General features: G+C 41.4%; 1 protein-coding gene across 1 annotated transcript in view; it reads left to right on the top strand.

The window, feature by feature from the left end:
* Positions 1–14,425, top strand: part of GLIS3 (GLIS family zinc finger 3) — a 161,910-nt gene that overhangs the window by 133,001 nt on the left and 14,484 nt on the right. Inside the window, exon 7 of the mRNA XM_063128554.1 lies at positions 3,610–3,778. Coding sequence (XP_062984624.1) covers positions 3,610–3,778 — 169 coding nt within the window. The remainder of the gene's footprint in view (positions 1–3,609; positions 3,779–14,425) is intronic.

The following is a 14,425-nucleotide window of genomic DNA, read 5'->3' on the forward strand; positions in this document are numbered from 1 at the left end:
CTGCCCTGTTTACAAGTAAGGCGCGACGACATCAGGAAGAGAGGCATTGCGCCCGCCATTTTTATTTATTTATTAAAGAGGATGTGTGCTAAAGGTAAGTATTTTTAAAAATTTAATTTGGTTTCCCCACTCCCCCCACTCTAACCCCGATGGGTGCAGTGCTCCTGAGGAGCGCTGTGCCCCGTGCGCAGTTCCCTGCTTCATGCAAGTAATCAAGCGGAGCGGGGTCAAGCTGCGGAAACGAGCCAGACGTTCCGCAGTCTCGGGCTCAACCCAAGACTGCGGAAAAAGTGGGCCCAAAGGGGATGGCTATATCCCGGGGCAAGGGAGGGATGATCCCTCCCTGATCCCGGGATCCCCTGTGCGACATCTGGATGCACAGGGATGATCCACGGCTTCTCCCCCGGGATATAGCCTGGGCCATAGTCCCAATCAAGTTCAGGGCCCTCTGGACTGGTTTTTTTTCCTTTCTTAAGGCCACACAATGTGACAAAATCACATCTAATTTGGCTCTCAGAGTCACCAAATGAAATTGATTAGCACTAAGTTCAGGACAGATAAAATAAAGTACTTCTTCACACAAGCTATGGAGGACAAGTCTTGCATTCCCTCTATTACGGATCTTCAGGCAAAAGTGCCAAAATGTCACCACCCACACGCAAGAAAGTTAAGGAGGTTAAGGGGGATCCCAACAGTTGCAGAATTATGAGGACTGTGTGTGCTCAGTGGCCATATAATGCTAATTGACTAGTGGGGAAGAAAAAATGGAAAACCCAGTGAGAGTGGCAATGGAATGGAGTATTGTGAAGGAGGTCATGGCTGGCTGATTGTCACACTAAATAGGAGCTCTTCACACTGCAATTGTTGTAAGTCACACTTGTTGATTAATATCAGCTGCACTGGCTGCCTATTAGCTACCGAGCCATGTTCAAGGTTATGTTCTTGACATATAAAGTGCTAAACAACTTGAGACCAGGATACCCAGCAGACCACCTTCTTCTATATATACCCAGCCAACCATTAAAATCTTCAGAGGAAGCCTTGCTGGTCATTTTCATGTCCAACACAATGTCGCTACATCAAAAGCTGGCCTTCTCGGTGGCAGCACCCACCCTCTGGAGCACCAGAAAATGGTGTTCAGGAGGCAGAAAATTTGGTATGTTTTAAACATCTCCTGAAAATGCCGTTTTCACCCAGGCTTTTTCTAGCTTTTAATTAACTGCTCATATTCTGCTCTATCTTACTGATCCTTCTATGTATTGCTTTGAATTGTTACTGTAGTTGACATTGTTTTTAATAGTGTGATTATATATGATTTTTAATATTTATATGTAAACCACTTAGAGATTTTATTATATTAAGTTATATATAAGTATTATAAATAAATAAATAAAAATTTAAAAGCCATGATGGCAAAATGGAGCCTCCAGATTAATAACTAGGATGCCACTGAAAACTAGTTGTTGCCTTCATGCCCACAAGAATTCCCATCCATGCTGCCAGGGGATGATGGGAATTGTAGTACAACCCATCTGAAGGACACCACTTTGGGGAAGGCTGGACTAGATGAACCCTTTGTCTGATTGAGCAAGGCTCTTTCTACATTTAGTCCACCAGTTGTGGGATCCAGGGTACAGTTCCACTACATCAGCCTTTCCCAACCTGTTCTCCTCCCGATGCCATGGATATCAACACCCATCAGTCCCAGTTAGCATGGCTAGTGGTCAGGAATGCTGGGAGTTGTAATCTGAAACATCTTGAGGGCACCAGGTTGGGGAAGACAGCACTACACAGTTAAATTAGCGAGTTAATATATAAACCATGTTTCTTTCACCTTAGTGGTGGTTTGTTGTTAATACTGTATTTCATATATTATTATTGTTATTATTATTATAACTATAAAATGTAACATACCCACCCTAACTGGCACACACTGTTGAACTAACAAAGACAAAGTACATGTCAATGCCTTACACCCTTTACCAGTAACATTCCAATAACAACAACAACAAAAAATGTTCCCATGACTCTAAAAATGGGCTAAAAGAACAGCCAGTTTCCAACATTCATTTTAATGCTGTCAGTATGTTAATAAATATTGTTCCCCATAGTCATTGCAACCACTTCTTTTCTGAAGGTTTGATTACAGATTCCCAATGTTTTGCTATACTTGTTATAGCAGTTGTTATTAGATTTTCCACCAGATCAATATGCCTTTCTCTTTTAACACTCCCAGTAAGTTAGTGATAACAGTAAAGTATACCCTATTATCTTACAATGATTTGCAATATCAGTTTTCAGTAATTCTTCATCCTATCATAATTCACAATATGTGCACCAGAACACAGCGTCAGTAATTATCTCAGGTGTTGATTACACAGAGACACACACATTTAATTCTATTTGGTGTATAGTATCATCCACGTAAGATTTTATAAAAGTTTTATTTAAGATGGATTGAAATAGAATTCTTGCCCATGGACACATAGATAACTCCAGAGCTCTTCTCTAACAAGTGTTAATTTGAATCCCTCTCCTATTTTAATCTGTAACTCTTCACTCTGCTTCTCCACGGTATTATACAGAACTTCAATAGTATCACTTGATATATTTAAGCAGCCTTTAAATTTGTGTCCAAGCACCTATGTTGTGGTATAAATGTGACAATTCGTTACCAAGTTTCTGATTTATAAGTAATAAAGTCTAAACTATGTGTTTTCTGTTCCCATTTAATAATCTCATAATCTCCGATGTATGTTCTTGCCAGGTGAAAAATCTTCAATATAAGTAATATTGACTTTCTCTCAATGCACAAAATCGCTCGCTGCTTAATATTTTTAAAGTATCGATGAGGACGTTGCAATAATTAGGCACGGCACTTTACAGAGCAATGGAGTAACATAAATAAAGACAGATGTCTCCTTAAGGAGTTTACAATCAAAATTTGGCAGAGGTGGGGAGACAATAAAGAGAGGAAATGAAGTGGAGGTAATGGAAAGAACATGCACAGGTTACATGGATTTAGGCTTCGTTTCAGATGCAGGGTATGATCTTTACTTCCTAAACTTGGAAAGCAGAGTGAATTCATGCATTGATGAGTTATAACTTGCATGACAGTATTTTTATCCATGGACAGGTGCTGTCCATGGATGTTCATCTACTCTTCTGACAGAAAGGAGCCAACTCAGTTGGTTGCTCTTGACCTTAAAAAGGGTTTTCCTCTTTTTGCTCAAGGAATAAGCAGAACTCTTGTTCTCATAGGCATCAGAGGGTGAGCCAGCCTCTCACTGCAGACCAGGGAAACTCTGCAAATAATGGAGGAGGTTTGTTTGTTTGTTTGCAATATAAGTCAGACTAACCAGGATCAAATGTCACCACATTTCAAGCAAAGTTCACAACTTTGTTCCATAATCTTCTTACTGATGATTGTGTAAAGTCTGCCACATTAAAAAAACACAATCCAAATCCCCCGCCCCACTGCTGTGTCATTTTCAAAGCGAAGTTTGCTATGCCTAATTCACATTTGAAAATTCAATGGGATCCTCAGTTGTATGAGGAATATGCAAATTTGCCTGTCATCATAGTGAATGTTTTTTGCCTTCATTGCAGCCGCACTGTTCTCAAGTACTCAATCAAGTCGAAGTGGAACCGCCGGAGGCACTGGGCCCCCACCACACTCTGTGAGCCACGCTTCACCAGGGCACAATGTGCATGGCAGCCCACATCACCCACCAACCCAAGTGCCCTCTCTCACAACGAGGGATTCAGGAACCGAGAGGTAAGGCCATGAATGGGCAATTTTTCAGTTCTATCTCACCTCGTCAGTTTGAGTGGTTCCTGTTTAGTTTGCCATCTCAGAATGTCAAAAACAAGGAATGGTTTTAGTTGTGGTTGTTGAAATCGGTGAGACCCATTACTTTTCCATATGTGTGAAGTGTGGAAGTAAAAAGTGTCCATTATACCCTATGCCAGTGATCTTCACTGCAAGGCTGAAGGACTGGTGGCATCTTCCAGTCATCTGAAGTGCAGTTCTCCATCTTTCACGCTCATTCTCCATCTCTCACGCTCATTCTTTCTCTCTCTCTCTTTGCAGCAGCTGTTTGCTCTTAGCAGGAGCTCTGTAGTTTTGCCTCGTAGTTTGTTTTAGTGGTTGGCTGACTGCTGTGATCTGGGCTACTGGGGGAGGCTTCAGGGTTGGCGAGTCAAGTGTAAGGTAGTGGTAGGAAGAGAAGAAGAAAAAGCAAGAACAATTAGCTTACTAGCCATTGGAGAGGCAAAGAACAGCATAATTTGACCGTAGTGGTGTATTGCAGAGGTGCTGGAGGTTGAGGCAAAATTGAATATGCTGGTTGAGAGATAGAAAGCAAGGCTTAATTACTGGCAGTAAGAGGTTTAAGCTAATATATGCTGGTATTTTTTGTGAGTTTGGCTGACGCCCTTTTGCCTTCGGCCCTGCCCAGCACTGGAATGTGGCAACTGAAAGGTTTTTCAAAATTGAATTAGAGATGAAAGAAGTTTGAACTAGTGCTGTGCCAAATCCTGCCCCCTGTTTTCAGGAACTTTTTTTCTCCCTGCGAAAGAGGCGTTGTTGTTTTTCTGCCTCTTTCTCAGGAAGGAGGAGAATTTTGGAGAACTTTCTCCTTAGGGAGGGGAGACAGCATTTCCATATAACTTTTAATAGTGTAGCTGGTTGGTTAGGGGTCTACTTTCTAGTTTTTATTTAAAACCACCACCACACACACAGCACTTGGAGGAGCCCAGCAGTTCTTAATGAATGCCTATTGGAGACCATGTGACCTTGCCCTCTCCAATAGACATTCAGGAAGAACTCCTGGGTTCCTGCAAGTGCCAGGGATGTGTTTTTTTCCCCTAAAAGAAAATAGAAAGGACCCCTCAAAACTTCTTGCACTTAAAATGCTATGCACAAACCCTGTCCCCGCCCCCTTCCCCAGGAGAATATTCTCTGAAATTCTCACCTCTCCCAGCCTGTTTCGCCAGAGCTTTTGTTTTTCCCCCACCCTTCACAAAATGCCAAACAATTGAATAATTGAAATTTTCATCACTGCATTAGTTTGAACCCCTATTTCAGGTTTAGGTGGAAAGAAGTTTGACACCCTTGTTCTGGGATAAAGGATCACTCTTTTAAAAAGGGGGCATCACTTAAGCAAATACAGTTATGAAAACCCTTGGCTGTATCTACTTTCAGTCTGCTCTTCTGACAGGACTGGCCTTCCCATGAGACAGAGTGAATCACCTGCCTCAGGCAGCAGAGCAGAAGGAGCAACAAACTGTGATACTACCCGTAGCTCTCAGAAGCCAAATAAACATCAAGGGCATTGAGAGGGGAAGGAAGCCCCCCTCCCCTCCCCTCAGCTCATTCATACACACACACCTAACTTGCAGTCACAGCATATTAGGGTCCTATATAGTATAGAATAAGTCCTTGCTCTCCATATCAGATCAGCCGCAGAGGCCTTTTTCACTGGCCCACCCTTGAGGGCAGTTAGTTGGGTGAGTACACATGAGGGGGCCTTATGTGGGTTTCCATCAGGGGTCCATCAGGCCCCAACATCGCAGGCTTTTAGAAAGGCTCTAAAAACTTACTTCTTTACTCTGGCTTCTGTGACTATGTTTTATTGGATTGTTCTGGTTTGTAGCTGTAATTGTGTTGTAGGTTTTTTAGTGCCATCTAGTACAGATGTTTTATGCTGGTGTTTGCTGTTTTTATGAATACTTGCCATTTTATTATTTTATCGGTTTTTATGATATTAATTGTTATTCTTGTAAGCCACCTTGGGAGGGCTCCTACCCAGAAAGGCAGCCTAGAAATATTTTAAATAATAAATAAATAAATAAATAAAAAATTATTTGTGACCCCTTTATTTCATCAAAGTTGATTTTCTGGAGTCAAGGCTATAATAGAGTTAAAAACACCAGGTAATTGGTTTCAGTGGTTTTAAACACACGTCGCAGGTGAAAAGTGTCTTGCACAGTATGACACTGTAAAGATTTTTGCTTTGTCATCATTAAGCCATTATTTTTATCATAAGCCTATGTACTCTCTGCTAATAAATGGCAGGCAACTGTGCATTCAAAAGACTGCTGTAAATTTTTGTTTTATGCAGTCAGCAGCTATTTGTTGCTGAGATTAGGATCTCTCATCTTTACTTATTTGTGAAATGTTAACCATTACAGTAAGGTAGACTAGATTTTCCTAGATTCAATTTTCATAGTTGAGTATGTAAATGCAACAATTTTACTTCACTGATTTCCTCTAAGTATATTAAATCAGACTTGTCTCTGTTTCACATGATGCAACACTCAAATTAATAGCTTTTTCTGAAACTGGTGTTTCTGATATAAGTCTAATAAACTGTAAAATAAATCTACTGCTATTCCAAGAAATACATCTTGGAGCTATAATGTTGCTAATGTGTATATGCTTTTTCAGATCAACAGAACAAACGTTGCTGTATTTCTATTTGTATTAAGAGTTTATTGCAAGTTTATTTCTTAGAGAAACTGAAATACTAGAAATTCTCAGATCTCAAATATCCCTAACAAGAATTCTCTGAGATATTGCTATTCTTATAAAAGGGTGACTGTGTTGTTCAAAAAACATTTTTACTATTAGACCTTCCTAACTGAGATCTTCCTAACGTGCATAAACAGATCCAGAAATCTCTTCCCCCCACCTGCCACCCATAGTTTTGAAAGAGTATTCATTCTTTATTCAACCTGAATACAGGACCGAGACAGCCTCGGGGGTTGCCTGTATGGTGCCAGGTTGCTTTCTCTGCTGTGGGGGCACGGGGTTTCCGGCGGCCATTAGGAGTCGCCATCTGCCCAGGAACACTTCACCGTAACTGGAGTGAGAACAGACGGTGGATGCGCCATACTCAACTTGCTCTGGGGGAAAAAGCCAGGCTAAATCCCTGACTAATTTAAGTCACAGCTTTGCGGGAAAGCCCAGCAAAGGCTGCCAGGTGGTATAGTTGACACAGTGCCACTTCGCAGCCACCGTGGGCTTTCAGATTGTCTAGGCATCCCCTTGGTCACCCTGGTGGATGACTTATGCCCAAGAATGAACATGAGGAGTGGGATGCTGTTCATTTTCCTGGACCTCTTGGTGGCGTTTAATTAGGCAGACTCACCCATGTCCAGCTCCGTCAGGCGCCTTCCAAATCATTGCTTGCCTCTGCTCATGGGGCCATATGAGCTTCTTCGGGCCTGGCCAACACCCAATGAAGCTGTGGGCCCGCCTGCCTTGTCCAGACCGCCATTATGCACAACAATGGCGACTTCAGAAAAGGCTTTTTCTTAAGTTGTGAAAATGGTGGCCGTAATGGATCCATTTATGCGACATCAAATGTGCAAATGGAACATTCATGCCTTTAATGTTGTGTAAATGGGGCCTTTACAGCTGCCATTTCCGCAACTTTAGAAATAAGCAATTTCTAGAGCCGCCATTATTGCCCACACTGGTGGGTCTGGATGAGGAAGGGCAGCTGCCAGGCAGTTGTGAGCTGTGGGGTGCTCTAAGAGCAGGCTGTTGAACACGCTATGTTGCAGCAAGATGGGTCCAGGGGTGGGGCGAGCGCAGGGGAGTCTGCCAGACTCCTAGACCCAGTTGGGAGCCTGCGACATCTTTGCTTTTGATACTGTTGATCTCTTCTAGCTCATCTGGCTGTCTTGGAATAGAACACACAGTATTACAGTGCCTATGGTGCTTTCTATCATGACAAACTCAGTCGGGGTGCTAGGAGAAATCTGTTCCACCTAATGGTCTTTGGCTTTAGGGTTCCACAGAGTTCCATCTTGTCTTCAGTGCTCTGTAATATCTATCTATCTATCTATCTATCTATCTATCTATCTATCTATCTATCATGCATAGGTATGTTTCTGTAAAGGCTTCAGCTGATACAGGTTTCTAAGCAACTGAAACAACGTGTAACATCAGCTGATACAGGTTGCTAAGCCCCTCGCCCGACTCCTCCGGGCTTTCCAAGGTAATCCTACCCCCCCTTTCTGCCTCTTCGCTCCCCCTCCCACAAAGGGGGCAGCGCCATGGTCCGGAGCATGAGCGAGGCATGGCTGGGGCCCTTGGGGGCCGAGTGGGAGGCCGCTCGCCTGCTGCGAGCCCAGGCCCCGGCCTAATCTCATGCGAGCTGGGCGGCCGGCCCAAGGCTGACAGGAACCCAGGGCAGAGGAGGACACTTGCTCCCCCTCCCCCTGATCTCCCTCCCCCCCCCAGGTCTGCCAGATGGCGCTGTATCGGCGGCCTCCAAGCAGCCTGTGCCCCCGCGATTATATTTAATTAATAAACTTTAAGATATGCTACAACGGCATATGTTACGCCAGGTACAGCTAGTATACATGAAGCCGCTGGGGTAAGTCATCTGGAGGTTTTGGCTGAAGTGTCATCAGTATGTGAACAATACACAGCTCTACCGACTGATCCCAGGGAGGCTGTGAAACTTCTGTAGAACTCCCTCCTTAGGAGAAATATTTGGCCTCCTTGGAGAAATTGTTTTCTTTTAGGTGGGCCCTGCTGCCCGGAAGACATTTTGTTTTTCAGACTGCTTATGGTTTGGGGGTAGTTTCATTCTTGTTCTTGCCTAATTTTGAAACTTTTAAATTGATCATTGAGCAGATGTTTTGCTGTTAAGCTCCTCTTTTAGCCGATTAGAGTTGTGGATAATATTTAATTGCTTTAAGGTTTCAATATTGGATGTTTTATTGTACCATTGTTTTATGGTGATGGTTCTTTGATTCTATGCTGCTTTGAAAGAATTTCAGTTCTGAACAGTGTCATAGAAATAGTCTAGCTAAATAAAGTAAAAAGGAGTTGACAGGTGGAATTACGCAAAATCAGAGAAACATGAAAGACTGAAAATCAGGATAACTTTGATCAGGATGAGGTATATCATGAGGTTTTGGCTATGGGACGTTATACAAAAATGTAATTAATAACAATATATGGAAACTTTAGTATGGAGTATTGCAGGAGGATTAGTTCCTTTTTTATTTTAATGATATCAGTCCTAGAACTAGTTGTGTAGAGAAGTGTGCATTCATTGCACAAGCTGATTGCAGTGTTTCTTAGAACAAATGATGTGAAAATTCAGTGGTCTGTTCTGCAAAAACCTGCACTCAAAACCTGGTACTTATAATGTGTTTCTAAAATCAGCATAGCAGTTACTCATGTGGCTGGAGCGGTTGGAAGTCTTGGCTGCTAAGAGATGTTGCCCCTCTTTTCTGTTTATTGAGGAATTGTCTGGCAGCTAATAATGACAGACTTTGAAGAGAAGAGGTGAGCAATAAATCAAAACTTGGGCCTGGGCTCAAACCAAGCTATCAAAATGAAATGTTTCCCTAATACCACTTTTTAATGTCAGGATTCTCTGAAAGAAAGAAATGCTTTTTTCTTATTTCCAAGTATCAGCAGTTTTATGCTCCACTATATATTAAATTCTTGGTATAGATTCTTCCTTGTCTACACACCAGTATAGATTCAATTGTCAAGAACATACAGCTTGTTGCTGTGGGTTTTATTTTTCCGTTGAGGATTTTATGTTTACAAAGGGAAACTGCACAAATCTTCAATACTTGTCTTTCCTCATATAATTGATCTGCAAGCAAGAGTACTTGCTAGTATTGAATTATCTTTCCTTGTGTTCTTCTGCAACCTGAGTTTAAGGGTGTTAAGGAGGTGATCCCATGACTGGATCTCCCAATGTGATTGTTGTTTTTAATGAAATTCAGCCATGGGGAGCTGCCCATTTAATCAGCATAGCAATGCTGGGAGAGGAGACCTTTCTGCCCCACTTTCCATAAAATAGAAGTCAAAGGAAGCTAATATTATAAATTTAAACACCCCCCCCACTAAAAACCAACAAACTTTTAAAAGGATTTTAAAAACAAAACAAAAACCCACCACATTCATCAATGGAATCTTTCTCTGGCTGTTCGTGTTGCCCCACAGGGGGGAATAATTTTTTCTTTACTTTTTTACAGAGCAATACCCAGCATTTTTTATCTGGAAAATGGTGCAAGGAAAAGAGGTTAAACATCTTTCTGACCGTGCCTTTGTTTTTTGTTAAAGAACAAAATATGAGGAATTATTGTTGTTACATGTATCCTGCAACACATATAGTTTGGCCTTCAGAGGCAGTACCTTCCTTGTAGATAAGATTTAGGTTATTTCTGCTTCAGGCTCTTTTATACTGCACCTTTTATACTGCAAGATGGTACTGAGCTTCTGCTTCTGGATTCTTTGTGGGATTAAGATCAGCTTCTTTATAGGTGCTTTTTCCCAGGGGATTTCTTTCTTATACATCCACTAGATGACTGGTGCTATAGTGGAATTGTGGAATTACACAAGATTCTCATTCCGACATTTCTAAACAATACTAGACTTTCCTGATTAGGGTATAACTTGATAATGGCTGCAAAGTACGGGAGAGGCCCTGGAGGATGACAACATTGTGTAAAGGACCTGCAAACTACCATTTTGCAAACTACTATCACAAGCACACAATAAAAGCCTCATGTAGAAAGACTTGGACCTAATCTACACCAAGCAGGATATTGCACTATGAAAGCGGTATATAAAAGGCAGGAGCCACACCAAGCAGGAAATAGTGGTATGAAAGTGGTATATGGTATGTCTGAATGGACCACAACAGTTGTCAGTGCACTTCAATACCACTATAAAGCGGTAGTGTGGCTCCTGCCTTTTATATACCACTTTCATAGTGTAATATCCTGCTTGGTGTAGATTAGGCCTGAGGCTCTCAATAGGGAGGGAAATACTCTTATCTGGACACCCAAGGAAGACAAAATCCTTCTCTAACGGAATGAGGAACCCAGAAGATAATATTCAGCCTTGAAAACACACAGTATAGTTACCTTGACTCGTTCCAATATACTTGCTAGAAATGTCTAAGTAGGTAAGAAGGGCTCTAGGGAAGAGAGGAACAATCTGAAGAGGAGCAGAGGTTGAATCAGATGGCAAATCCTGGAGATTTTCCTCCATGACACAAAAAAAGCAGCAGCAAAAAGCAAAACCTTCCTTTGAGGCCTGGAATGAAACTCCTTTTCCCCTAGAAGTGTAATGATAAATTGTCCATTTTTCTTGCTGTTCTTGTAAAATAGCAGTATGTGCTATTTCAGATACCTTCTGAAGAATTTCAGTGCAACAAACTGTTTTGAATTGGTTGTTTTCTTGAAGCAGGCAAAGTGCTGGGAAGAGTGATATAGAAGTTAAGTAGTTAGATGCTTGAAGAAAACCAATTATTCTGTACATTGTTCTGTATCTGTAGTAGTGAAAGGTAGGAGCCAGAGCCTGCCCTCACCGCATCAGGGAGATAATTCTACAATACTCCCTTGTAGCCTTGTCACTGGGTACATTTTGGCTGAAGATCTGCAGTTTGATAATGTGTAAATGGTCAGAGGCAAGTCATGTAGGCATCTGAGAGCTCTGACAAATGTTTCTCATACCCACACCACATCATATATTTTTGAGATTAAAAGACCCGTTTAACTTTACAATCTCATTTTAGATAGATAGATAGATAGATGTAGATATAGAGAGGTGTGTGTGTGTGTGTGTGTGTGTGTGTGTTAAATCACCTTGTCGCTAAGACTTCTCCACCCCGCCAAATTCATCTTCAGGTGACATCACAAACTTCAAAAGTTACTACATCACTTTTTCCAAGCAGATGCTGACATGAAAATAAACAGCAGAGTCACTTTGTGAGGTTCCACTACCACAAAAATTAATGTGTGAATTGAGGTTCAGATTCATGTGTGACCATTCACACATTACAAAGTGAGCAACTGTGGCTGATTTAATGATGTGAGAGAGGTGGGAAAGTAACATTAGGAGCAGCCTTTTAAAAAGCCAGGAATTAAAATGAGGCTACTAACATCAACAAATTTTGACACATTAAGGGCGCAATCCTATGAGATGTTTCTTGGCTACTCATAAGCCCCCAAGCTCAGAGGCTTAGGAGTATCCAATGCAGAGCGGGAGGTGCCTTGCATTTTAGTCTAGTGGAGGCTTTGGGAAGTTGGAGGGAAGGAGATGGAGTCAGCTGGGAATACCTCGTAGCCCCATGTCTTCAGTCTCCTCAATCCTCCACCCCTGGGAACGCCTCCTTTTCCCCATCTCTGCACTCCACATTTTGGTGCCCATGAGCGCCATGTTGGAGACCCCAGGGCTAATCACTTCTTTCCCCTTCATTGGCCATGAAAACCATGACAATTGTCTTCTACATAACTGACCTATCCAGCTTGGTTACTCTATGGAAGCTCTGTGGGCCACCTCTTGTCTCAGGTTTTGCTAATCTCATTTCTCTTGGTTTCTGATTATGTTTCCTCCCTCCATGTTGTCACATTTTTTGCCAGATGGTTGTCTTCAGCTCCTACCTACAATGTGCCTTTTGGTTTTGATATTGGCCATTTACTTCCTGGTTCAGGCACCAAGACATTAGTGTTGCTGCAATCAGGAACCTGACCCCATCTACTTGATTCCAGCTTCCTTCCTTACTGTGATCTAGCTATTTATTTACTGCATTTCTATGCCAGCCTTCTGCTGGTGGACTCAGACTGGCATTCAGTTCAGAACGCTAAAGCAAAAAATAAAAGATGCAAAAGGAAAACAATAAAACAGCAGAATTCTCCCAGGCTGTTCTCTTCAGGAGCTAATTCCATTGGCTCCCTGGCCTGGATTCCTCCTCTTCTATAGTGATGATGATGATGAAGAAGAAGAATAACAAAAACTGTTACAATCAGTTTACTAATACACATGCTTCAGAAGCCAGTGCAAGGCAATGCAGGGAAAACAAATGTGATCTGTAGCTGGTAGAGAAAATGCATCATAGTGTGTGGACAGGGAGAACAGAGAACAGAGGTGTTATTATTGTTGTTGTTGTTATTATTATTTTAAATTATTGGTATTTAATGTGTTGCATTTGATGGCATTGTATGGATTTGTGTTTTTAAATTGTTTTAACTTGATTGATTGTATGTCACCAGGTAACTTAGGTTATAAGGTGACAAACAAATGCAATAAATAAATGAGTGCCCCCATTTTCATCTGTGAAAAGTTGGAGAGAATGCTCCATGGTTCTGTTTCAGTATTATGTGAGGCTTTTAATCAGGTTTCTGATTAAAACCTGATTAAAGCCTTCCAGATAAGGCTTTGATTATGCAATTGCACTGCCTGATTGGAGCGCCAGTGTGGTGTAATGGTTAGAGTGTTGGACTGGGACTTGGGAGATCCAGGTTAGAATCCCCACTCAGCCATGACACTCACTTTGGTGACTCTCATCCTAATCTATCTCACAGGGTTGTTGTGAAGATAATATGGAGAGGAGGAGGACTCTGTGAGCCACCTTAGGTTCATTGCAAGAGGGAAAAAGACGGGCTATAAATGTAATAATTATTCATGGAATTTTGCACAGGGTACAAACATCTTTCATTTGCAGCCCTCAAGCATTTCCCTATCTTGTTTCTTACCAGATTTTTTTTAAACAACTGCACAGTGCCTTTAAGCACCGCAGTTTCTGCAGTGCTAGCTCCATAGCAAGTCTCTGGGCAGTGGAATGGATAATAGCATTATATGTCCTTCTGAGCCTTTGAAGTCAGAACTCTTTTTAAAAAATAATAATAAAATAAGCTAACTTATGATTGCTTGTGTGGACTGTAGGGCTTGGCCACAATTTTTGATAGCAGTTTCCTGGTGGTTACAAGCTGGTATTGATTGTTGCATGCACAAAATTTAATTTTCTGTTCCCCCAGTAACACGCTGTGATTTATTTGGGGACAAATCTGGATTGAAACAAGGCCAACTTTCTCTTTTGTGAGATGAGCAGGCATTATAAGTAGATGCTATAGTCACCAACTTGAGTAAGCCAGGAATTCATGGAGCGATTCATAAATCATTATAAAGACCACTAAAGTCTACTAAAAGGGAGATCTGTCTGACTATACAAAATGCTGTATTATCATTTTGAAGCTTTTCTTAGATGTCAAATCCAATGTGAAATCTTTAAAACTGTGCTTTTAAGTAAAGGTTTCTAAAGGATTTTTTCTCTGCTGTTGTCTGACAGTTAAAACCATTTTTCATTGATTAGATTTCACAGGTGAATTTTGCAAAAACAAACAAGCAAACGTAGGATGATATCCCTGAATTCTTTACACAAGAAAGGCGCCCATCTGTGCATTGTTCTGATCCTTGGAAGCTAACCAATAATCTTTGCTGGTAAATGCAAAAAAATAAATAAAAATGGAACAAGCAATCCCAAAGCTTTCCCATTATTCTGAAAGATTTACAAACTTGCATTGTAGAATTTAAAGCATCTACCTTGGGAAGTTTTGGAAATGGAGGCTGCAGTCACAAAATGTGTGTTATTTGCTG

The sequence above is a fragment of the Elgaria multicarinata genome, chromosome 6, assembly GCF_023053635.1.
Source record: "Elgaria multicarinata webbii isolate HBS135686 ecotype San Diego chromosome 6, rElgMul1.1.pri, whole genome shotgun sequence".
Classification (NCBI taxonomy): Eukaryota; Metazoa; Chordata; class Lepidosauria; order Squamata; family Anguidae; genus Elgaria; species Elgaria multicarinata.